The sequence below is a fragment of the Nomascus leucogenys genome, chromosome 21, assembly GCF_006542625.1.
Source record: "Nomascus leucogenys isolate Asia chromosome 21, Asia_NLE_v1, whole genome shotgun sequence".
NCBI lineage: Eukaryota > Metazoa > Chordata > Mammalia > Primates > Hylobatidae > Nomascus > Nomascus leucogenys.
Genome location: NC_044401.1, coordinates 45,121,655 through 45,148,569, shown reverse-complemented (window position 1 = coordinate 45,148,569; position 26,915 = coordinate 45,121,655). Strand labels below are relative to the sequence as shown.

Below are 26,915 nucleotides of genomic sequence, written 5' to 3'. Positions count from 1 at the left end.
TCAGAGATATATATATATTTCCCTTTTGCTTCCAGTTTGCCTAATGAGATTTCGAGATTTGTAAATTGCTATAGCTTGATATCAAAAGGTTTAATTTTGTAAATAAAATTGAACCATTGATTATCACTTGAACGTGCTGAGGACTACCACTGAAAAAAGCAAGTTTGAACTTTGCCTGTCTCTCTTTTTGGCTGCTTTTCTCTCCCTTCTACCCTGCTCCCTCACTCCCTCCCTGGTGGAGTCAATTATACTCCTGTTCCTGCCCTGCCCCCTCCTCTGCCTTCCCCCCACCACACTCCTCTTCTACCTATGATTATCTTTATTCTGAAAAACAAATTCTGTTGCTAGACAACCAGAAGACAAAATTGCTGTGGTTGATATGATTCTCATTAGTGCTGCAATTGCAGTGGTGCCGCCATCATGCCGGACACACGCTCATTGCATCTGTCCCCAGCTTGACAGAGCTTTCTGGAAAGTGGGATGGGAAGGATTCTTGGCAGAGAATTAAGGGCCTCAGCACTCAACAGAAAGTATTTATAAATCACTGTATATCAACAGCCTGCTTTAGAATCATTTTATTAGAACACATTCAAGAAAGTGACATACGGAAAAAAGACAGCAGCAATTCTCAGTCATGCAAATGCCCGTGTTAAAGTTCTCCATTGGATTTAAATTCAAGTACAAAGACAGTCCTTTCCTGAGCCAGGTGCAATTCCAGAGAATGACACTTTGCAATGAGAGCACGATTCCTTCGAAAAGTTCAGAACACTGAACAAGTCACATCCTCACAATAAGATTGTGAGATACATAGAAGTGTAAACTTTTTTAAGGATCCCTTTACCCTGCCCTCCCCCATAACCCAGCCAGGGAAGTAAGTCCAACTTTAGGACCTCTCAGAAATCAGGTTTAATCTATTGAAAATAAAGCAGTGGGCCTTTAAAAAAAAGTTAGAAAATGAGTTAATATATGAAATGGAATCATCATCTCTGCCTCTTGCCTTGGTGTGGGGTTTCCATGAAACTCTGTGTTTGGGGTTGGGGCTCTCTCTTGAGTGTGTTGGAAACTGGAGGACTTTTAAAACTTTTTTATTATGAAAAATTGCAAACATATACAGAAGTGGGGAGAATGGTATAATGAATGTCCATGTACCATCATCTAGTTTCAACAATTACCAACATGTGGCCAGTTTTTCATTTATATCTTCTCACTCTTCCCACCCACCCTCAACAGGATAACCTGAAGCAAATAGGGGCTGGTAGGGTGGTCTTTGAACCAGAGACCTTGGGAGGGAGTGAGGTTATGGAGGAGCTAGAAAAACCTGAAAAAATCTGGGTAGGCTGAAGCAAATAGAAAAATTGTTGAGGAAGTGGTTGTTGCCAGTGTTTGGGAAAGGCTAAAGTTAACCCTTATCTTCTCTACCACACATCATCCCTTCTTCTTCTTCTTCCCTCTTTCTCATGATGTGGGGATGCAAGCTAGATTAGAATGATGGGTTTCTCCAGATTAGGGGCCACTGACAATAGAAATGTTCAGCCTGGAGAAAAACTTTAGAGACAAGTACGTCCCTCTAATTAACCTCTTCACTCATGTTGCAGACCTCTAGGGCAGCAGGGTCCTGGGCGTACCTGCTGTTCCGAGTGGGATCTGGGGGAAGTACATTGGGCCATGGGGCCTCTCACAGGTCCCTACTGCCCCACCATTTTAGACTTTGGAGAGAAGCTCAGCAACCTCAAATTGCACCCAGTAGAGAAGAAGGGAGCCCCGAGGGTGAGCCCATGGCCCAGGTGGGGAGATTTTGCTTGGAACATGTTGCCCTCTGAACAAAGGCTGCACTCCACACCAGCCCTGCCAGAGAAGTCTCAAGAGAGGTGGGTGATTGGAGTCCTGGTGGGAGGTCCCAACGGTGCCACGGCTAACCCGGTGAGCTGCAGGGACAAGTCCCAGGATGCGCGCTAAACGTAAGTGGAGAAAGGATCTCCAGGTCCCAGGTGCCACCGAGGAACAAGGTTGCCATCCTGTTAAGAAAAGGGCCGGGCTCTGTGATTTGCATATAACTTTGCAAAAATCTGCATGAGATCCCGTAGCCCTTATAGAAAACAGAGTTAAATCATCAGTGCAACCTACTGTATTTCTAGTAACCCAATGCAGAGTGCAACCTGACAAATACACAATCATTTTGTAGAAGAGGATATAGAGGAAACAGTGTGTGTAAGACTTTCCTTGGTCTGACGGTTCAGAAGAAGCCCACCAAGTCCACAATCCAGAGGAGGATCACTGATGAACCACTTTTACTAACTTTGTTGGAAGTCAAATCCATACGCTTTCATCCCATTAGATACCTGTAGACCAGTCCTGCAGTGGCTTCCCAATGTTCCAGACCCATAAGCAGGAGTAGTCAGGAATAATAGAAATGGGGATGTATTAAATGTGAGGTCCTAGTGACAGTGATCATAATAGTGTTTATTTCATATCCTTTATTTGTTTTCTTGTTTAAGCTCTTTTAGGGTCCCTGTGCCCTACCAGCAAGTCTTGCTATATAACATTTAATTGGGAGAAAGAAACTGAGAAAAGTTTACTCATTTATATAGTACATTGTTGACAGTAATGGACTTAAAATTCATGATTTAAGTGTTTCCAGGGACCATGACAGGTGGCAATCTGTAATTTTTCCAAGGCATGCAGCTGGTTTGGGTAGACTGCAAGGCTGGCTGAGGGAGCGAATTCCTGAGTGAGAGAGTGAACGAGTGGGGAGCCAAGCTGGAGACCCAGCTTCCATATCCAGCATGGCTTACACCATCTCTACTGGGCGATCTGAAGCAATGAAATCACTGTATCCTTAAGAAAAATGACCTCTCAAGGAAGGTCAACTTGTAGTGCTCTTGGAAGAGTGATCTATTCTAAAGAGCAATGGCTCTTGGCCAAAAGAAAAGTTCAGGATCAATTCCAGAGTATAATCTCGCAGTCTCACATTGACTGTGGCTCAGCTCCATGATGTGAAAGGTTCTATCACACTTGCTGCATGGAAATGAGAAAAACAGTCTGAAACTCTCTTGTAAGAACTCCAGCTGGGCAAAAACTGTTCATTTAGTGAGAGAAAATACTTCAGCTCCAGCTGAAGTGGCAGTTACCCTGAGCTTCCAGGAATATAAGGTATACTTAGGATTCAGAGAGGAGATAAGATTCTGAAGAAAGCCAGGAGCTATATGCATGCATTTGTGAAGTAACTCACAGCAAAGGGACTGGTGCACCCACTGAGCCCAACTTTACCAGGGCAAAAGTGGCTTAAGTATTTTCAATCACGGCCGGGCGTGGTGGCTCACGCCTGTAATCCTAGAACTTTGGGAGGCTGAGGCAGGCAGATCACAAGATCAGGCGTTCGAGACTAACCTGGCCAACACAGTAAAACCCCGCCTCTACTAAAAATACAAAAAATTAGCTGGGCGTGATGGCAGGCACCTGTAATCCCAGCTGCTCGGGAGGCTGAGGCAGGAGAATCACTTGAACCTGGGAGGCGGAGGGTGCAGTGAGCCGAGATTGCACCACTGCACTCCAGCCTGGGTGACAGAGTGAGACTCCGTCTCATGTACCCTAGAACTAAAGTATAATTAAAAAAACAAACAAACAAAACACCAACAAGAAAGAGAGAAAAAAAAAGAATTTTAAATCACATTTTTTTCTGTGTGTAATGTCATTAGCATGGAAGGTGGCATCAGCTGTCCTGATTAGCTAGACCCCCCCCCACACACACACCATAATTCACTGTCATTACCAGGTTTTTTTTTTTATATATAGATGTGCTACAAGGCCTACAGAATTTATTTTAGTGGCAGGATTTAATAGTCTTATAAATGCTGAGTTTGGCATTCTGCTCTTTATATGGTTGTTAAAATTCTGAAGAGGATAGCAGTTTAAAAATATTTTTATTGTTCTTATTAATAGCTAACATTTATTGAGTGCTTACCACATGTCTGACAAGGTGCTGAGTGTTTCACATGCATCATTTCACATGATCTGCACCACAACCTCATGGAGTGGGTAATACCATTGCCCTCATTTTGCAGACTGAGGCCTGGAGAAGTCCTGCCCAGGATCATACAGCTGGCAAGTGGAGGGGGTGAGATCTGAACCAAGGTTTGTGTGACTTCAAAGCGGTTCTTAACCACTGTACATGTTGCCTCTTCTAAAGGAGAATCCATCTTCTAAATAATATTTGTACATTTGTATGTTTGTGTATTCTAAAAATCTTGGAAAGCATTCCTCACATAAGAATCTATCCTGTCCCTGAGGACCTAACCTGAAGTGGTTTGGGTCACTTCATTATATATATCCATTGGGGGTTAAAGAAAATTTCTTATCCCCTTTTAAACCTTAAGCTATGATGATCTCTGTATATCCACAAATCTTTCTCATGATGGTTTGATGTGTGAGAAATAGGAAATAGGTGATAAGCTCATATAGGTGATACTGAACACTTGCTCCCTTAAGCCCTGAGAAAATACATACACAGTTATCCAGGAAGCCATTATTTTATATAGCCCACTTGGTACCTTAAGAGAGTGGTTAGCCTAAACATCAATGCATAGCTCTTAACTTTAAAAATGATAGTCATTCATGACATTACTGAGATGATTTTTCAAAAATCTGGCCTAGGGCAAGGACTAGTGGAAAAAGTTTAAGTGGAAATGTGAAAAAGAGACCGTTAAAATTTTTTTTTGAAATGCTAATAATTTCTCTTGTTTGAGAAAACAGCTCTCAGCTTAGAATTCATATACATTTCATATCCAATAACTCTATACTTTGGCTTTCTGATTCCGTAGGCCGGTGTAGAGACTGAGATCAAATTTTTGAAATATTTGCCTGGTAATTCTAAGGGTCACTTGCCTTGGAATGCTTAGCATAGAGGTCTTTTCTTTATGCCAATCACTCCAACATCGGAAAAGCTGAGTTTTGCAGTATATCAAGTACATTTTCACATTTTCCAGCACACATTGTCCAGAAGCACTTGTCTTTGGCATTTTCCATGAGGGGCAAGAATCAGTGAGACCCAGTTTATAGGACAGTGGCTTTTATTAACCAAACCTTCTCAGCATTCTTTTTTATGAGGGGATGGTATGCTAAAATTTCCCCTATCTCCCCCTATTCATGTACAGACTCCTTCATATAAATGCTGTTTACTGAATATACTGTAGGCCCCATTCTAATGTTAGACTCTTGGAATAAGAGCTGAGCTATAGTGAGACATTTTGCATTCATTGGACATCCAGTGATAGAAAAATAGCCACAAAAGGAGAACATGTTTATTATATTATACCTTTTCTTGTTCCACTAAGAATTTGGGCCAGTTATTTTGCAATAGATTTTCAAATGCATCTTCAGTCGGCTGTATGTTTCCAATGTTTTTTGTCTGATGGATTAGAAAACCATGGAGGCAGGGATGTGCTTGAATTGCTATTCGTATGGCTAAGACAGAATAAACAGCCTCCTCTAAATTCCTGACTTATGCCATGCTCTGCTTGGCACAGAAGACAATGAGTGATTAACAGACAATACATGGAACACAGAATTTTCTTGGTTTTTAAATTCAAGTGTGTTTTATTCAGCTGATGAAGAGAGGGAACTGATAGAACTTATATTATTTGGGCCAAAATGTTGCTTTGTGTGTTTTTGCCTGAATCATCCAATTGTTTTCTTTAGTGGACTTGGCCAGTGGAAGGCAGTGTGCATAATGGATATCAGAAACACCTGGGTTCAAATCTCATCTCTGCCACTTTCTGGTTGTGTGACCCTTGGTAAATTGTTCAACCTCTTGGAGTGACATTTTCCTCATCTGCAAAATGAGGATAATGATACTTACCTTGAAGAACTGTTGTGGGAATGACAGGAGAGAGTACATGTAAAATGCCAGGCTCATATTAGGAGTTCAGTAAGAAAGGCAGTGGTTACTGTCAGTTGCTTAACCTCTGGATGGCTTGCTTGCAGGCAGCCTTTGTGTTTTTCTCTGCCTGCCCAATTATAGCAGTGACTTCTTAGGGAAAGGCCTGTATCTCTTCCATTAGATGGGGTGGGGGATTCTGTCCTTGGCAGGGACTTTATGTATTGTGTTCCTTCATTACCTACAGAGAAACTCTGCGAATACTATAATAACTGGTTTTAAAAAGGCTTTCTCTACCTCAGGTTTCAAACTAGAGCTCAGACTGGAAATATCACTTGATGCAGCCATCAGAATTAAAAACTGAGATACACAGTAACAAAAATATTAAATACTGCATAGAGAGAAGACATAAATTAATACCATGAAACACACTTTCAGGTCAGCTCTTTTCAAGGACTGATTTTTGCAACCTTCTTATTTGTTTTATTATGCATCCTACTCTGCCTGAAGGGTCTCCTTTTGAATCTAGGTGTTTGTGTTTGCTGCTCATGTTGACCCTAGGGCTCTTCTTCCCAAATTCTATAAGGAGGTTACTGATAAAGACAGCCTGGCTGAGCAATCAGCAATGAGCAGGAAGGCCTCGTAGGTGGTGTGGAGGTATGCCCACCTGTTATGCTGCCTCCTGAGTGACAGGCTGGCCACGCCCACTTCCACGCCACCACCCCAGTGCAAAGACAGCAGCCACAGCCAGCAACATTCAATCTCTGTTTTTACTCTTTCCATTTTTCCTCTTTCCATTTTTCCCCTTTCCATTTTTCCCTCTGCTCAGGGAACCCTCTGAGAGAACTCTGAACCTAGGCAGTGTGGGAGAGACATCCTGGAAAATACTTGTTTCATGTCATTTTTTGTTTGTTTGTTTCCAATTTAGAAAGGTTAGAAATAGTTTCTTTACCAGAAAACCTTCCCTCTGTCCTTAGACTGTGGAAGAGGAGGGAAGAGAGGGTAATGGGGTCGGGGGAGCTGTCTTGACCCGCCTCCTGTTTGAAAGCTTGCTGCTCACACAGTGGCAAATGCTTTCCCTAGTGGGTGTTCTCTGTGCCCTCCTGACCTGGGTCCCCATGTCCCCATGCTGAGTCACTCTGGGGACCCCTCCCTCTGGAATCACAGAAAGTAAACACCAAACCGGAAACACGTCTGCTTCTCTCTCCCACTGCATATCTCTTCATGAAAATGTCTTATGAATTTGAAGCTATATTTCAAGCTTTTCCTCCCCTTTTCCACAGGTCTCTAAACTGCTGAGTTTTGGGGAAAACCTTCAAGAACTTCTTCCTGCTCCCAGCCCCCTACCCCTTGGATTTTCTTTCTCTTTCTTTTCACAGTCCAAGGCTCCTGACCTTCACAACCAAACAAAGTTGCCAGTTCTTCAGCTCACAACCTCTGCCAGTCCTGCAAGTCAGCCTGAATTCACTCTCTGACCGCCTTCTTGAATCCCAAGGTCCTGAGAAGCGTATCACCCTGTTCTCTGCTAGGCACCTGCTCGTCCCTCACCCTTGGTTCATGCAGAGGGTGGACCCCAGCAACTATCTGATAGTCTTGTTCCTTTCTGGTCTTTAAAAAATAATATTAGGTTTTTGTTAAATTTATTATGTCTTATTGTAAGACATAATACAAAAACTAAAAAAGACATCACCCAGAAATACCCATTATTTACATTTTGGTGTATTTTCTTCATATATACATATATGCATACATACATGCACATACGTATGTATGTACATATGCATAAACACACATACAAACACATTTGTGCACATACATATTCCCCCTTCATATTTTTTTTTAATTTTTAATTGTTTTTATTTTTTATTTTTCCAAGACAGAAACTTGCTCTGTTCCCCAGGTTGGAGTGCAGTGGTGTGATCTCAGCTCACTGCAACCTCTGCCTCTGTGGTTCAAGCAATTCTACTGCCTCAGCCTCCTGGGTAGCTGGGACTACAGGCGTGTACCACCACGCCTGGCTAATTTTTTGTATTTTCAGTAGCAGCAGGGTTTCACCATGTTGGCCAGGCTGGTCTCAAACTCCTGACCTCATGATCCACCCGCCTCAGGTTCCCAAAGTGTTGGGATTATAGGCGTGAGCCACTGCACCTGGCCACCCCCTTCATGTTTAAAAGCAAAATTAGTCTTTCATATTGAGAGAGAATAGGAAGTGGGGGCAAAAATAACTCCAGGCTACAGCTCAGGTAAGCCCTGTATTGCGCCAGCGACAGTCATGAGCTTGTGGAGGACCCGACTTACTAGTTTATGTCACTGGCCTAATGGCCAGGGAAAACATCCAAGTTCTTGCCCCTCAAACCACATAGATGAATACTTCTTACAGAGTATATGGGAAACACACTGAGGAACACACACACAGATTCATAAATATACACAAACCAGAGATATATACATAAAACGTATCATTCAAATTACTGTTTGTGCTCTTTCTGTGAAAAGCTACTTCTATCTCAGTGGACTGCAGGTAATACACAGAGCAATCATAAGCCTGTCTTCATGGATCTTGTGATTCAGTGGTTGAGATTAAAAACTAACCCATGAGAAACAATAGCAAACCAGAAGGAGATACAGTCTCACAAAATGCTGAGGGATGGGATTCCAGTAATCACTGGAATGATGAAGATGTGTTCCAGCAATACTTTCCTGAGGTCAGAAATGTACCTCTCAGGACAGATAAATAATTTTGGAGACACAGTGATGCAGTAGAGTTTGGTAGATGAAGGCAATTGTGAGATCATTATCTTTTACTGAAGCTGATCACACACATACTGGAAAACACACATTGGAGGAGAGGTTTGTAGACTACCTGGGACCCAGGGGAGGAGCAGGGGCAGAGGGAAGGGGCCTGCTCATTGGAGGCTCTAGGTCTTAGAAAGTGCTATGTGGTTTGGCAGCCATGCTCTTCCTCTAGAAGCTCCCAGGGACAGACCTTGCCTATTATACAAAATATGCAGCAGGCTGAGGAATGTGCTATCATGAGAGTCCTTCAGTGGAAGTCACCTGAGCAAGAGGATACAGAGTGAAGGAGGGCCATGACGTCTACAGACAAAGCTGTGGACGGAATCTGAGAAAAGAGTAGATCAAGGATGTGGTATATGATGAGTTTAGTTTCAGTTCTGTTGAGTAGAATGCAAGAGGTCATCCAAATGCAGTTATGTCACAGACAGTTGGAAATACAGTGCTGGATCCCAGGGTGAAAGGCAAGCGCTAGGAACAGAGAGTGTTCAACTCATTGTTAAGAGTACAGCTTTATGCTAAGCAACATGGCAAATACAAAGTAAATTCAGGGCAACGTATGCCCTGAATGTTAAAGAATAATGTTTGACTAGAGGAAGGGGAGAGGAGAGGGGCAATATTAGTGTAAGTGGCTCTGTGGGGATGAGGGGCAGGGCATGGATTAATGTGGAGAGCAGTGGGCATTTCCAGATTTGAAAACCGGCCTGTTTTGTTTCCCTGCCGCGTCTCCACCCTAGAGCAGCACTTAGCACCTAGTAGGTACTCAGAAAAAAATGTGGAGAATGAATGGGTAAGTGAATATGAAATTGGCATTAGCAGTACAGTCACTTCAGAGACACACTCTTGTGTTTTGAATTTTGATCATAGACATCAGAAGTGAAGCAACAAAAAACTATTGTTGAAGAAGGGGGGAGTTTTAAAGAAAGAAGATTCAGGAGTAGAAGTTCAAGAGCAGTTCTCATTGGGAGCATGAGGTAACAAATAAGCATTAGACAGCAGAGGAAAAGGAGGTGTTTGACAATATGAGAAGGAGAAGAGGTGCTGAGTTGATACACTGAAGGCAGCTACAAAGGAGGAGATCCAGAGCTTTTGGATGGACTAACAATAGACTGTTTTGGAGGCTAGAGAATGAAAGAATAAAAGGACAATGATGCATCAAGGTGAAGATAAATGTAATTCTATAATCATCATGCTGAAAAAAAAAACCCTCAGCATTTTTTGTGTGCTACTCAATAAAGTCTAAATTCCTTTGAATGGTGTTCAGCATCTGCCATGATGTGATTCAGCCAATCATTCCAGTTTTATTTCCCAACCCTTAATTCACAAACCCTGAACTTGAACTAGGCATACTGACTCTCCATGCCCCAAACTAACCCTATATTCTCGTTTCTCCCTTAACCCTCTCTCTTGCTGTTTGATCCATTTGGAATGATCTTCCTCCTTGTTCCCAACACTAATCTTGCCTGGATAAATTCTACCCATTCAGTAAAATCTAATGTGGAACATTCTCTGATCTTCCCAAACTGGAAGCTTTGGTTTTCTTAGTTACATTTCGTCCCAGTTTCTAGATCTGTCCCTTGCCCACAATGCCAAACACATCACATTGTGCTTGTTTGTTCTGGTGTAGTGTGAAATACAAGCGATGACCTCAGAACACACCCAGCCATATAGCACTCCTGACAGCTTCACTAAATAGAACCACACTATTGGAGTTAGTTCCTCCATCAGCTTTTGCTTTCATAGCTTTTCTGTATCCTCCCTTGCTGTCAACAGCTTAGCCTTTGTGGCAATACATGTGCCCATAGAGAAGCAACTTTCTCGTCTTCTAATATCCTTTGAGTTGAGTAACTAGATGGCAAAGATCATAAGGATTATATATAAAATTAAGATTTGCAAGGCTTTCCTGTGAGCAACAGATATTTAGTTTTGCTAGTTTCTTCCTGATTTTGGCTGTTTGTCAGACATCTAAGATCCAAAATGAACAAATTTAATAACTTTTTTCTAGCATATTTCATTGCTGCATCTCTATTACCTGCATATAATGTATAGAGTGAAATGTAACAAACATTAATTTTAAAAAGTCAACTTCTTATTCCTTCATTAAAACAGAGGCATACTTAACGATTAGCAAACTTGCATTATATATTAAGTTTCCATGTTGGTACACTATTCTGTGGAGAAACAAATGGTGAACTGTACCCTAAAATACTACATGTGGTTGGGAGCAGTGGCTCATGCCTGTAATCCCAGCACTTTGGGAGGCTGAAGTGGGTGGATCACTTGAGGTCGGAGTTTGAGACCAGCCTGGCCAACATGGTGAAACTCCATCTCTACTAAAAATACAAAAATTAGTTGGGTGTGTTGGTGTGCACCTGTAATCCCAACAGCTCTGGGGGCTGAGGCAGCAGAATTGCTCAAACCCGGGAGGTGGAGGTTGCAGTGAGCCGAGATTGCGCCACTGCACTTCCAACTTGGGTGACAGAGCAAGATTCTGTCTCAAAAAAAAAAAAAAATACAAAATGTAAGAGATGCCTCATATGTCACATCAGATGAGCCTCTAACTTATCAATGTATAGCCTTCAGAGTATCAAATTGTATGTGTTTATCAAGACACAATAAGGAGAATGAAAAGATTTGCCAGAGGGTGAAACATATTACATACATGACCAACAAAGGACTAATATCCAGAATATATGAACTTCTAAAAATAAATAAGCCAAACAACCCACTGTACACACAGGTAAAAGCTCGAACCAGGGACATTATAAAAGAGAAAATCAAAGGCCCGATACAAATAGGAAAAGATGTTTAACTTGATTAGTAAGCAGGGAAACACGAATTAAAGCCATAAGTAGATATCAATACACATCCACCAGATCTGTAAAAATTTTGAAGTCTAACAATACAAAGTAGTGGTGAGGATATAGAGCAATGGAAAACTTCATATATATTGGCAGGAGTGTAAATTTGGTATCGGCACTTTGAAAAATAGTTGACATCTTCAAGTAAAGGTGAAAATATACACACACATCCTATCACCTAACAATTTTACTTTTAGTTTTACACCCTAGAGAAATTCAAGTACACATGCATGGGGGTATGTATACCAGAATATCCATAGCAGCATTGTTCACAATGGCCCCAAACATTGCATGTACAGAATGGATACATTGTGGTATACTCACACAATGGAATACTATATAATGATGAAAATGAATAAACTATACACATCAGCATCAATGAATCCCATAAAAATAAGTGTTGAGCAACAGAAGCAAGACACAAAAGGATATATGTAGAATGATTCTAGTCATATAAAAACAGCCACATTGAGATGAAATTGTTTAGGGATACCTGCATAGAAGGTAAAATTATAAAAAAAGTAAAGACACTATTATGCATGCAAGGAGAATGGTGACCTCCAGGGTTGTGACCAGGGAGGGGCACAAAGGGGGATTCTGAAAAGCTGACAATATTCTATTTCATGACCTGCATGGTTTTTACATCTATGTTTGCTTTATAATTACCCATTAAACTGTTCAGTTCTGTTTGGACATTTTTGCATATATATTTTGCATTTTGAAAAATTTAGAAAGTTCGATATAAATCAGATGTTTATACTTAGGAATACATTTTATCTATAGAAATAAGATGGTAAGTAACATTTAATCAGATTGACCCATAACTTTCAGTTAGGTAATATAAATACTGGACATTTCAGTTAAAAAATAATATAGAATAAATATTTTAGGACCAAAATTGATACAAAGAAGGAAAAACAGAAAGGAAGATGAACTTTAAGGCCAAGCTCAAATTTCACTTCTGATGTAAAAGTCTTCTTTGGTTCCCAGGTGAAAGTTATCTTTCAAAAAGTATGCTTCTGGTTTAAATGTAACATATTGGGTGGTAAATGTGTATCTCATCTGGCACATTTGTCTTTGTAACTTCTCTGAGGCCTAGCACAACAACTGGCTTAAAGGAAGTGCTAAGTACAACTGTCTCACTTCATAAATACATATAACATGTATACAGCCACCCTATCATCACATACTATCACATATTATCAATTGGGGTGTGAACTCAGAAGACTGGGCAGAAACAGAAGTTGTTTTGATATATTCTGAATCTCCATGGTATCTGGTCATCAATGGACACAATTAAATTTTGTTGAATAGAAGAATGAGTTCAGTGTACCAATATACTTGAAACAATTTTCTATCCTGCCTAATTTCATTCTTCTGTGTTAACAGAGCTTTCTGTTTGGGCATGTATCAGTGGTAGTTCCTAGTAGTTTGCCCTCCAAATAACAGCAAATTTCATGGTTTGGACTTCATATTCCCCTGTTGGAAGTATTGTCTTAAATTTAAATGTCAGAGAACATATTCTAGAAGTCTTTCTCTTTTAAGATTTTTAAAGAATTTTTTAAATTAATGCAATAAGCATTCCCCTTTAAGAGACTGTGTGGGAAAAGGCCTAAGAACTGTGACCGTTCTCATTTTGGGGGTGCCGGGATGAAGTGGGGTGGGGAGGTGAAGTGAGTTACAGATTTCAGGTTCCATGACTTGAAGTACCTCTCTTTAACAAACTACACCCACTCCATATAGCTTCAAATCCTTTTTCAAGAAGAATTTTTCTTTTTTTTCAAACAATCATCTGAAATGTCTCAAAGTTGGGCATATTCAGGCTATCAGCACAGCAGAGAAAGGTCTAAGCAGGAAACCAGGGTGCTGTGTGTGTTTTCTTCATTGCCATATCCTCTGTGTCTACAATAGTGCCTGGCACATGGTAGAAGCTCAGAAAATGACTGAAGAATTAATTAGTAAATGAGATAAAAAGACAGCCTACATGAAAATCCCAAGTAAAGGAAAAGATAATGAATTTTTAATATCTTCTATTGCTCACTAAGCCAATCTGTTTTCCATGTGTAAATGAGGAACAGCAAACAGTAAGTGAAACTTTAAAAATTCTATTTTTGCAGAAAGGACACTAGCTAGCAGGAGACAGGGTACAGACGTAGTAAAAAAATAGAACCTGGTTTTTCCTCCAGCACATCATAACATTCAAAGGGGTGTTTAAGTCCTTGCAGTTGCCACAGGGCAGAGAGCAATGTATATAGGAGCATTCACAAAGCATTCTTTAGCCAGGATCAGCAGGGTTCATGCAGAAAGCATCTCTCCTGAAATTCTAGTTAATGTGTACCTCTCTCTGCAATTAGCAATTTCAAAAAGAACTAGAGTTCTTAAAGAAAAAAAAATAAGACTATCTGAACATTCTGAACATGTAAGACTCAACTTTAAGTTCCTACAAATGGGAAACACTGAAAACAAACTGCCAGCCTGATATGAGAACATGAATGCTCAACACAACCAGGGCCATATCTGCATGGGACATGGCGGGAGAAGAATGAGAAGGCTGATTAGTAGTGGGGCAAGTGTCTGGTTGAAAATAGGAGTGGACACCTGTCCTGGTCCGATCTATACAGTTCTGCGTCTTCTTTTAGCAGTTTTCTCCCCAAAAGAAGAGCTCTCAAGCCTGAGGCAAGCTGCCCTTAACTGGCATCTGCTACTACTGACTACTCCTGGAAGAAGCCCTGAGCCAAACATTACGTCCTCACTGTTTCACCATAGAGGATCTTCGAACTTGTTTCTCTTGACAAAGCCGGCTTTTTAGCAATGGGGAAGGTTTTACCTCACACACCCATGTATTCGCCCACTCCTATCATCCATCTGCCACTTTGGTTGTGGCAAACAGTTTGGCAGTAGTCACTAGAAGTGATGAAGTGACACTAAACTGCCAGGTAGGTGAAACCCAGGCAAGAATTTTCAACCCAAGCTCAAGATCACAAAAAAGAGTTACATTTTTCCACTTGTCTGGTTAACAAGATCGTTCCAAGAATTCTATGTTATGGCCACAGATGACATTGTTATGTTTTATATCGCCACACATAAGGTAAAGGGAGCTCCAGCGAAAGCAGAGCCACAGCTTCAAAGCCACCTCCAGCCTGCCCCACCTACTCTACATTGCTTTGGCTCCAGAGGTTCCTGTCTAGCAAATTTTTGCTTAAAGATTTTTTGTTTTATTTTTTGTTTGTTTTTTTTGAGACAGGGTCTCACTCCAGGTTGGAGTACAGTAGTGCAATCACAGCTCACTGAAGTCTCGAGCTCTTGGGCTCAAGCAATCCTCCCACCTCAGCCTCCCTAGGAGCTGAGACTAAGGCATGTGCCACCATGCCTGGCTAATTTTTGTATATATATTTTGTAGAGATAGGGTTTCACCATGTTGCCCAGGCTGGTCTTGAACTCCTAGACTCAGCTGATCCACCCGCCTTGGCCTCTCAAAGTAGTAGGATTACAGGTGCAAACCACCATGCCCACCTCCTTCTGCTTAAAGTTTTTAAGTTTATTTTCATGCCTACCAGAAGAGCTTGCCTCTAGGTACCACACTCCCAATATCACTTCTAGTCATCCTGGAACTCAACTCTTGAAGAACAAAATTTCCCATTCCCTGTTTCCCCTACCATTAGTTTTGACAATGTGGATTCAGTCATTTTGTTCTCCAGGAAAATAACTTTTTCTCTTTAATTGATACAGAAGGAAGAAAGGGTAAGTGACATATCAAAAGGTTTGTGCAGAACACTCCAGTAAAATCCTTGCCCTGAAAGCCACCACTTCTCTCCCTGCAGGCTCCAAGCTTTGCTCTCCCCCCCCTCCCTCCATCCATGCCATCTCCCTTCTTGTACCCCTTCTCCTGGCAGAACTGCAAGTGTACTCACTTGAGTCTTGTTTGCCTTGGACTGTCTCCAGCTAATCCACTTTAACATCTTGGCTTGCTCTCAGATTTGCTTTCTCCTTCCACCAAAATTTTAATAATAAAGTAGATTTCAATTTGAGTTGGGCTGTGGCGGGGCTGAACTGGTTCTGGCAGCTCAGTCCTCCCAGGCAGCTCTGAAGCAGGGATCAGCCTTGCCATATCCCAGTGCTCACTGCCAAGCTCTCAGAGCCCAACCAGAATTTGCTTGAGAAGCTGGAAGATTCTGTCTAGGGCAGAATCACACTCCCACCAAGGCTATGATTTGAGTCACGAGTACTTGGCATCAATGAGTCTGTGATAGGCATTAATACTTGCCACATGCCAACCCTGAAGCCCCTGGACTGGGCTACAGAACCACTTTGTAATTTACTTTGTGTTGCTGTGGATTTGCTGGGGCAGAGTGGGAGGTGATGCAAGGACATTCAGCATAGTGGGTGGATGGGGGGGGGGTAATAGTAGGGTTTCCTTTCTGTTGCAAAGATCAACGAGCTGAACCATCAAGGTTACTACAAAAGTACTGCTTTTAATCCAACTTACCAGGCAGGAGATTGACCTGGTTTTGAATCTTAGGTCTGCCGTTAAGTGGCTTCATGACTCTGGGCAAGTCACTTATTTTTTTTTTTTTTTTAAACGGGATGAAGGAAGAGGGCTACATGATCTCTAAGGTTCCTTTCCTTCCTAAGATTCCATGATTTCAAATTCCAAACTCACATGAATCAGATCTAGTCTCTGGTTACCCTTGCAGCTATCACATATAGATCTCATCTACTGGCAAATCACCTTTTCCAGTGTCCCTATTTCTGTACAAGTACTTGTATAAACCTGAAACAAATTTTTATGCGGGTCCAAGTGCTCTGACTACCACGAGAGCACTTCCGAGGTTTCCTGCAAGCTGCGTGTGTTCAGCAAAGTACTCACTGTCTGCTATATTTCATGAAACTTACTTGCTTTTGCAGACGATTGGCAATTTTAACGATGGGTTTCTCGAGGGAGGTTTTCAAGCTATGGAATATAAATCAAAATATTCAGTAAAATTATGCCAATATGAAATATTTTGCCCTGTGAACCTAGGCTGTATTTTTCAGCAAAGTATATTTCATACCCTTTGGTGGTATGCAACAGCTGGAAGCCAGTCATTTATTTGAGGAACTTTCACTTAGAGGAAAACCTGTGACTTTGATTCCTCACACTTTATCAACTTGTTCTGAAAAGCCCACACATTTGTACTGTGTCGAATGTCTCTGAGGAGAGGATGGAGTTGTGCTTCTGGGAGGTGAGAGGGCAGCCAGAGGCGGGGAGCTGCAGGCATACCGAGTACCACAGAAACCTCCGCATTTTGTTGCTCTCTGCTCCTTCTCCTCCTCCTCCAGCCACCTGCCTACCACAGATAAAAGTAACAAAGGAACTATACTAGGAAGAAAGTTATTTTCAAACCTAGCTCTGGACTTGAATTATTAAGAAAGCTAAAAAAACGAAATCACAATTTGGGCTTAGAGTGGAGATGGTATTTTTCCTACTTTGGAGTGACTATCAAGTCCTTGAGAAAAATCAGAGTGTTTCTATCGGATTTATACAGCAATTCTAATCCTATATGCTGTCAGGTGTGGGATTTGACTGAGACTTGAGATTACGCAGCTATATTATAAAGCCCAAGTTTAAACGTCAGATATATCTACTCCAGGCCCTGGTGACAGGAAGTGCAATTATATACACTTTTCAGGTATTTATTTAAGGGTTTGAAGTGTTTTGTTACTAAATGGGAGGCAGCATAATCTCTCCCTAATAAGAAATATTTCATGGGGCCCTCCAGCCCCAATGAGACAAAGGGAAGAGTAATACTAGTGCTGAGGAATTTTTCCCAGAGACATATCCCATTTTTCCTGCCTTTAAGATAGCACATTTAATGGTCTGGATCTCCAGTGTGTGGTGCCACTGTCCAGGGGCCACAGCTAAACCTAACATGCTGTCACAGCAACATGTTGCAAGCCCAGTCTTGGATGGACCATCTTGATGGTTTTTAAGAATGTGTCAAGTGAAAAATATTACCATGTGAACTGCTAAGATTTTTATCAATCCTAATGCTGCCAAGTCTCCACATTTCCAGATGTTTGGTTTTCTCTTCAGTGGCAAAACACAGTGGTCTGTGGCCCCTTGAAACTCTAGGGGGCATGTTGCTGCCTGTTTTCTTGCACAGGAGTGCCCTGCAGTCCCCTGGGCAGTGACTTACACCAGGTCTTTTGTGCTCTTTCATATAGGATCTCAGCTAGTCCTTCAAAATCCCAGGAAGTATAAATCACTGCCTTCATTGCACAGATGAGGAGATGGAGGTATGAAGTGATTAAAGGACCACTCAGGTCATGCAGCTGGTACCTAGTTGGGGATTGAATCCATCCCTGATCTCAAAACCCATCCCCTTTCTTTTACATCACATTTCCTCCCTGCAACAGACACTACTGGCAGCCCACCCAGATCCCCTTTCCTGCCAGGGCACCCATATCCCAGCTCTTGTGCCTGTTGGCTGCTCACAGCTCACAACTGACACAAACGGCTGGCCCCCTTGCCTCAAGGCAGGGCAAACTCCGTGCAATTCCTACTGTAGTGCTCTGGAAGGGACTAGCCTTCACTCCTTCCCCACTGGACCCTGCTTCCCTTCCCTCTTTCCCCCCTTAGGAGCACATCCTTAAATCACATGCATAGGAATCTCAGTCGAAGACTGCTTCTAGGGGATGGGACCTAGGGTGCTCTCCTTTGAGCCTTGAGTTGTCCTAACTCCATCCCTATTCTGTTTTTGTTTTGTTTTGCTTTTTTCCTATTTGTGAGCCCATTTAAGTAAAGACATTCCATTTTTCTCTCAGTCATCTGTCCTCCATAAGCACTAATCCCTACAGCGAAAATGTGTTACATCTAATTCAAGTCCTTTCAGTTGCAGCATTAGCCCACTTTTTCTCAGAAGAAAAACCAAGCAGTCTTTTATCTCTGATGCAATTTGCAGAAGACTAGAAATGGCCATCCTTTCTGTTTCTGGTTTTGTATGTACCAGAATGTAAGCTGGAAGATGGCAGGGCCTCTTCTCATTTACTGCTGTACTCCTAGCATGGAGAACAGCATCTGCTGTAGAGTAGGTAGGGCCTCTGCACAGTTCATGAACGAAGTGGGTGGGAATATGCCAACACAGGAGCTAGGCGTCCCCTGGTGCAGGGAGTGGTTCCTCTCTCTGGCTACTGCCCTTGCATCTAGTGGCCTCCCAGTGTGCAGGTGATGAAATTGTCAGTTCTGATAAACCAGGTAAGGCTCTACAGGAGGTCTGTTCTCAGAAGGCTCCTGCAGCCAGGCTGCCCCGCCTGTTGTTAACTGGCATCATGCTATGGCTTATTATTAAAGCAGCAGTGACACTGCAGGAATCCTTTGAATTTCCCCTTAGTTGGATCCTTACCATCTCCCACCCAAGCCTTCCTTCCCAAATGGTAAAACAAAATATTGGTCATGACCCACTACATTGATGTGATAATTCAGGGTTTAAAAACCATTGAATTATATCCAAAAATCTCAGGGGTTCTCCAGGTATTTCCTTGTTCTTCTTTGGCATATCACCATTATCAGCCCACATTGCACCTCAGCTCACATTAGCTTGTTACTGAAGTTTCTCTTCAAACCACACACCAGCCTGAAAGGTTTCAGCAGTGTTCCTTCCCTTATAATTTTTTCAGAGAAGAATACCAGCAAGTCAATTTCACTTCAATCTCCCTCTCTCCAGCCAATCCGGACATGTCTGGAAATTTATAGTGATTTTTGGATGGAGAGTATCCCTACTAGGATAGGTTTGTAATGTTCCATTCAATAAGCATTTATTTTATGTTTCCAGCATGCCTGGGCTAAATGGTAAATATATGCACTGGAACTATTACAGTGCAGATGGCTGCTTTTGTACCATTAGCTGGAAAGGATCCAGCAGATATCCATCAGGTTAAACAAGAAGATATTTGGCTGTCACCTCATTACCCAGCCCTGCTTGGCTGGAATTCTATAATTCTAGATTTCTTCTAAGTGTGACTGCAAAACCCCACCATTTAGTAATGCACATATAGTCAAAAGACTATTTACAGTGGAATGACCTTTTCAGAAAACCATGAACTCCTAGACAGAATAGGGAGGGGGGGCTCAGACCACCATGGAACAAAGTCAGCACACCTGTTTGTCCCTTAGGGAACTACCACTTTTGCATTAGACAGGTGTAAGGTAGAAGCTATACAGATCCATTTAAGTATTGAACAAAAGCAACCCTGGAAAAGCTACTAATGCCGTTTACTGAGGCACCCATATTGTGTTGTCAGTGTTTAATGTAGGATTAAGAATATTAGACTGTTTTCTCATCAAGAGAGGATTTACAGATTAAGAAAACAGTTCAGCTTCTCTGCTATAGAGAAAAGTGATTGCATTTCTTTTCCTGGAGATGTTAAAGATGAGTCAGACAAGGAGGTTTTCAAGTTACAGACCATAGGTGAGAAATGAGGAGGGGTGTTGGGCATTGGTCTTCTGCTCCCAATCTTGTCTTTTTAGCAAGAATTTGGATGAAGCTGCAGAAGATGCATTTATCCAATAGCGCAGAGAGATATGGCTAACATACTGGACAAGATAATTTGTATTCAATACATGCTAGAACACTGAGATGGAACTAAATAAGAGAAAATCTAATAGACATAAAGTAGTCCTACACTCAGGTTACTAAGTCACCTGCCCAAATAAGGGCAGTCCATAAAAAAGGGCATGGAGATTTTCTGAGCCAGCACTGGACACATATGCTAAACATGGCATACCCTCTTAAGGAGGATCCGCACATAGCAGCTAGTCCTAGAACAAGAAGCCATGTTTACATTAGTTAGAATACTTCTGCAGTATTATGTGCCTTTTAGATGTATTTATATTTAGATGTATTTGTATTCAGATGTATTTATAGGACCCATTTTATGTAGAAATTACACACTAGAGTAAATCCAGATGAAGGCAACCTGGATGTGGAAGCATCTGAAAAATATATAAATATAAGGAACAGACACAGAAACTGAGGACTTCTAATCAGAGATGATTTGGAGAAAAGATGTGACAAGCATCTTTCAACACTTAAAGGCTTAAGGGCTGCCACTGGCAAAATGTGGTACAATTTGAGCATTAAAATTAATACGTGATGGTAATAGACTATAACTAATTAAATAATAACCCATGAGCCAATGCTAACAGCAAATATCCAAACCTTAGATTCTAAGGGCTAGCAGATGGAAAAAGAGAGTAAAGTTCTTTTTATAGACAGGTGAGTTGAAGTTACATCACTTTAGGTCTGGTATAGAGAAGAACCTGCTGACAGTTAACAAACAATAAAACCACAGGGCAGAACTAGCTCAAGCATTTTCAAAGATCCTCACAATCTGCCAAATAATTGTGCAGTCTTATTCATAGTATCTAAACCTTTGCTTCCCCTCTAGTAAGAGTTGGAATTAACCTTTACTGAATGTCTAATGGTTATCAAGGAAATATTTTACGTAATCTTACCTATGACTTAGTGAGATAGGTATTATTATCTTTGCTTTACAGAAAAACGAAGGTGCAGTAACCTATGCAATGTGACACAGAGTGTCAGCGCTGGGATTTGAACCTAGGTGTATCGCACTCCTTCCACCACACCACAGCATACATAACACACATGAAGTGGTTGGAGGAGACCCTGGAGCCGCCACAGCTCCTCAAGTTGGTGTGTCATGGCTCTTTAATGGTTATGCTTTCCTCATCTACTCAGCCAGACAGGGAAACTATTACTGTCATTCCTCTGAATTGTAAGAGGAAGACTGGGGCATCTTTCTAGAAGTCTACTGTTAGAGGAGTCTGAATTGGGTGAGATGTCTCCACCCCTCCCCTCCCACAGCGCCCTTGTTTGTCCTTCTGTTGAATATGAGTCAGTTTACATGAATCAGTCCACTCTGTTATCTTCCTCTTTTTCAGAGACTGTTCATCTGACCACTTAGAAACCAGGTTTCCCTGGCCGTCTAGTATAGCTGGGGGAAAATCTGACACTGCTGATAACATCTACAAGTTCAAACATACCAATGAGTGATTTAATGCAAGAAGGAAAGTGCAGTCACAGAAGACACATGGCTGCCCTGTTATCAACTGTTTTGTGTTAGAAGAGTAAGAACATTTAAATTACAGTGCATATTCCTAGACTGATCTTCCCTTTATTTTGAAAGTGTGACTATGTCTAAGGAATTTTCTAGGTTTTGTGTACAGACATAATATAGAATCTCTTGACCTGCTCATGTCTCATAAGGCCAGAGAAGGTAGTTGGTATTTGATCTTTCTTTAGCATATTTAAAAATACAATGTTCATATATCTGTCTGCTTTCAGACCACTGGTTTTATCTGCCTCTTAATCCTGGAGTTTCCTGAGACCAGTCATTTTGCCCCCTCTATTTATTTATTCCACAAGTATCTCCTGAGTCTCTCTGTGCTGCATGTCAGGAGTACGGCAATGAAACAGACAGACACAGCTCTTGCCTTCATCGGGGCTCAATGACCTGGCTATTGAGACAGACATGAAACAAAAAATTACATAAGTGGAGATTCACACTCAACAAATAGTCCACATCTCTCTACAGCATCCAGCACAGAGCTTGGCACATGATGGGTGCTTCTACATGAATATGTGAGCGCTGTTTCTGTGAAATATGCAGAAAAACTGACCAGCTGAGTTCATCCTAGCATCAGGAATTCAACGCTCTGACTTTCAGAGTGGGGGAAAACATGAAAAATCAGGAGATCTGTGTTCCAGTTCCTGCCTTCCCACTATTAGAATTGTCTTGAGTGAGTCACTTAGTTTCTCTGAGCCTGCTTCCTTACTTGTAGAATAAAGTCTAAGTACCAGGATTCATTAATAGTTAAATGGCTGCTGTCAAAAGTCTTCTAGTCCAGCCCCACATACCTTGCCAGAAAGACAAGGAATAGCTGGAGCTGAGGTCTTCCTAAAACAAATGGCTCTAGCATAGGAGTCTGTGTCAAAGTCAAAGCTGCTGGGAAGATGGATTAGCAGCTGGAAGGGATGAATTCCCTGGACCATGACACTAATAATCTATGTCTGAACATGGGAAACACTGCACTTGACTTACCACCCACTGACTGTTTAAAGAGGAACACTTTTTATACACTAGGAACACTAGGTTGTATTTCTAGACAACAGGTCAGAGGAGACAGGAAATTACAGAAATGGTTTTTCATTGTATGTTTTCACACGTGGAAAAAAAACTAATTTTCCATCCACTCTGAGAGTCAGTAGAAAATGGCTTAAAAACTTGAGGGCAGTTGTCAGAATTACCTTGAATGACCTTGAGCACTAGTCTAAAGCATGATTAGGGTGATTTGGCACCATAATTTCAGCAGGTTCGGGGCACGGTCCCCACACTAAGGTCTCAATGGGTTTTTTTCTCCCAGCAAGAAAAAATAGGAAAAATCCTGATGAATGCATATCACCTTTAAAAGAAATACCTATAACTTAGAAAACTAAGATGAAGCAACGACACAGCCTGCTGTCTGAGCCTGAAGGAGCACGCCAAAATACTAGGTCTGGATAAACTAGGGACAAATAGTCTTTGGAAACCCAGAACTTCATTAATAAGATCACTAACAGGCAGCAAAGGATCATCTCATACTCTTTGGATTCTGGAGTAAGTAAATGAGAGTAGGCTCAGACACGGACCCTTTCTTCCCCCTGCTACAAATTCCGGCGGTTGCATTCCTCACCTAGCTGGGGCAGATACACACAGCCTTTGCTACAGTTTCTTTTCTTTTGCTTTCTCATCAGACTACTAACTTTTGCTTACTTGCTCCAAAATGTCAGAAAGCAAGTGGCCAGGCTTTCTCACACAACAACTACACCCTTCGTATACCACTTCCTGGTCCTCCTGTCTCTCAGCAACTGAGCCCCAATAATCTGGCCAGAGGAAAGCATCATTTCCACTAGAGTCCCTTTGGATAACAGGCTGCTACCAAACAGCATCTCTGTGGCCATTTCCCAACTCATTAATCTTGGTCTAACTTTGAGATGAGCTCTTCTCAAATCACTGTAAATTTGTGCCAGTCACAGCCACTAAGGTCTCAGGACAGTATCCCAACTCGGCCTCCCTGAGATCCATCCTCCCAGAAGGCAGAGCAGCCCAAGAAGCCCAGGTAGGGCATCTCAGAAAAAGAAGAAACCTAGACTCCCTCACTACTCAGCCTTCCCACTTCTGTTAAACTCTCCCAGTGTGAGAGGTCAGCCTGAACCACCGCAGTCTTCCATCCCCTCAGACCAGATCTCGTGCTGGGACATGCCTCCTCCAGCCCTGTTCTTTCCCCCTTGGCTGGCACAAAGAGACAACTAGCTCCTGAAGGTAGGATCCATAGTGAGAGAAATTCTCTAGGGGTACCTCTCCAAGGGTGGTTGAGCCATCAAGAAGTCTTAGGGGAAGGAAGGTTAGGACTCTGTCCTACCTTGTCACTGTCCACTGTGTTCTGAGAGGTCCTAGAAGCAATGGAGATGGTGTCTGGTTGGCTGCTCCCATCCCCCTGGCTGTCAATATCCTCCACTCCATCCCTGCAGGAAGAAGAGAAAAAAAACAGGGGTGGGGGTGGGGGGAACCACTGTGGGTTTAGAGCACACAAGGATTTCCGGTTGGGTGGGCAGAGCAGCGCCTCAGCACTTTCTAGCAGGGATTTGTCTAAAATTATCCTGCTAAAGAGAGTGGCCCTATGTGATTTTCAGTGACGTCACTTCTTGCACTTAGTAAACACATAATCACTATGTTGATAACTAAATGCAAAATGACCCCCTTCCCCAAAACTCCTCCAGCCCATGCTGCAGAGGGGGTGTATGTATATGTGAATATACATATATATATATATACACACACACACACACATACTTGGGAATGGGTCTATAACAGGCAGTAGGAAGATATATATCCTACTTAGAGCCTAGGCTTCTATCCAGGTGATTAGGTCATTTTAATAATCCCAAATTCAGAGTATTCAAGTTTTTGTACATGCTGTAACTAAGATGAGGGTTCATTTACAGCTGGCCTATAAAGAAAACAGAGGTGATAAGATTTCTTTCTTTTTTTTTTTTTTTTTTTTTTTGAGATGGAGTCTCATTCTGTCACCCAGGCTGCAGTGCAGTGGTGTGATCTTAGCTCACCGCAACCTTCGCCTCAAGTGGTCCTCCTGCCTCAGCCTCCCAAGTAGCTGGGTTTCCAGGCACCTGCCATCATGCCCAGCTAATTTTTGTATTTTTTTGTGGAGACAGGGTTTCACCATGTTGGCCAGGATGGTCTCAAAACTCCTGACCTCAGGTGATCCGCCCGTCTCGGCATCCTGAAGTGCTGAGATTACAGGTGTGAGCCACTGCACCCGGCCAAGATTTCTTTTAAACTTGAGTTTCTTCTGTTCAGGAAAACAGGTTGAGTGGAATATTGTCTCCAGGGGATATTATCTTTGGGAAATTCCTGATATTAGACCTTCAACTCACGGGTGTGGAGAAGGAATTTATTGCCTTCATGTGGCTGGGTTTTGAGGATCTCATGCATGTTTATAATGATTTCTTATCAATACAGAAGGCCAAGGCATTTTCTCAAAGATTGGTGAACAGTCACAGGTTCCACAGCAGGTTTGGAGCCAGCTGTGCTTCTGTGTGTTAGCTAAGGCCGTCTCGAGTGCACTCCTGGCATTTAGACCCCTTCCTGGGCCCCGGACCACACAGCTGTCCCCACTCCCATGTTCTTTCAGCTCTCCAGCTGTAGAACTGTGCCCCCATCCTGTACCGAGCCCACAGCCATGGCCAAGAGGGATTGGATGTCTGGAAACTGATGAAGGCTGCAAGGTCTGTGCCAGGAAAAGCTGGGGCAGATGTGGGGTTGGGGTTGGGTGAATTAGCACAGGAAATGACAGCTCTTCCCATGGACACTTTTATAAAAGACACCCTGATGCTGCTTGTGGAGAAGTAATGGCATCAGGGGACAGGGAAACTAAAAGCCTGAGAATCCTACCACATGAACAAAGTGCCACAAATAACGAATTCACCTCAAAGGGTCTAAATGATTGCACTCTGGTGTATGTGTGAATGTATGTGGATGTATGTGTGTATGCAAGCACCCATGCATGTGCACATGTATACACACAATGTCTATTCATCATAAAAAAGTATTTTCTCCCACCCAGAACACTTCTAAGTCAACTGCTCTCTCACCATCATTTGTGGGCTTGGGAAATGCCAATTTATTTTAATAACATAAGCCACACATTCGTAGGAAGGAAAATCTGCTGGAAAAAGAATTTATGTGACGCATTTCAAAACCAAAAATAAAGGACTTTTAGATCATCTGTTGTTTTGGATTATCTGGGCCAGCACTCCCCACCATGTGTAGACAGTTGAGAGCTGGCTGCACTTTCTGCTTCCCGCTATTCTGGTCCATGGTGGGCCCTTCTGGTCCACTCCAGATGAAGCCACTTCTGGGGGATGTGGGGAGCCCACCTAGGAGTGTGGGTAGTATTTCCCAACCAATGAACTTCTCTATAAACTGTCCCCATATCCAGGAATCCAAGATAATGGAATTATAGACTGCTTGGTTATTCTCTGGAGAGTATGCCAAGGTTTCTCACCCACCCATCACAGGACAAAAGAAAAGCTGGGAGCAGAGAAAAGGTGGGGGCATTTCCAAGATATGCCCTTTCCCATGTTCTAGAAATGCTCAAACTCTCCTACTATAGGAAAAAGGGGCTATGTCAGGGTAAATAAGCCTAGTCAGCCTCACCTGAGTATCCTCTTTCGCTATGATCCTAGACCATCATTTCTTTGTAATTGTTTCCTTTCTAATTTCTGTATTAAAGTAGGGATTCCCTGAGGCATGGCATGTCTCCACTGCTAGGCTTTAGTCCACCCCCTCCTTACCTGGACTCTGGACATAGATAACTGACATCAAAATGACCCCTCCCCCAGAGCAGTTATAATTCGTCCATGCAGCACTGAGGAGGTGAACTTATCCTGGTCATGCAGGTCTTGGGGCTTCTGCCCCATGGAGGTTTCTCTACCTTAGTCACACCCTTCTTTTGGCTACCACCTCACTCAGGACCAATGCTGCTGCTGCTTCATAGGCCCTGAAATGGCTCCCTACCCTGCTTGTCCTGGTTGGTGCCTAAGGGTCAACTAAATCCTCCAGATTTATTCCATTCTGGTACAGGGGAGGAGGGAAGAACCTGTTATCACCAATGAGCATCTCTGCTAGAACCCCGTTTTTTTTTCTTCAAAATGTATGTGAAGTTTTTGTATGCTTTCTTTGGAACTGTCCCCCAAGAGAGTCATTATAAGTGTAGGTGTCACATGGAGACTTGGGAAAGAAATACTTTGGAAGTCATCCACGGGTTTAGA

At 42.3% G+C, this 26,915-nt stretch overlaps 1 protein-coding gene across 20 annotated transcripts in view; it reads right to left on the bottom strand.

Moving 5' to 3' along the window:
• KALRN (kalirin RhoGEF kinase) overlaps positions 1-26,915 on the bottom strand; it is a 694,786-nt gene that overhangs the window by 210,133 nt on the left and 457,738 nt on the right. For 12 of the 20 annotated variants that reach the window (XM_030802195.1, XM_030802198.1, XM_030802200.1 and 9 more), the window contains exon 33: positions 23,987-24,089. In XM_030802195.1, coding sequence (XP_030658055.1) covers positions 23,987-24,089 — 103 coding nt within the window. Of the gene's footprint in view, positions 1-559; positions 2,016-23,986; positions 24,090-26,915 lie in introns of those variants that run through there. The other 8 variants (XM_030802207.1, XM_030802209.1, XM_030802211.1 and 5 more) reach the window with 1 other exon arrangement.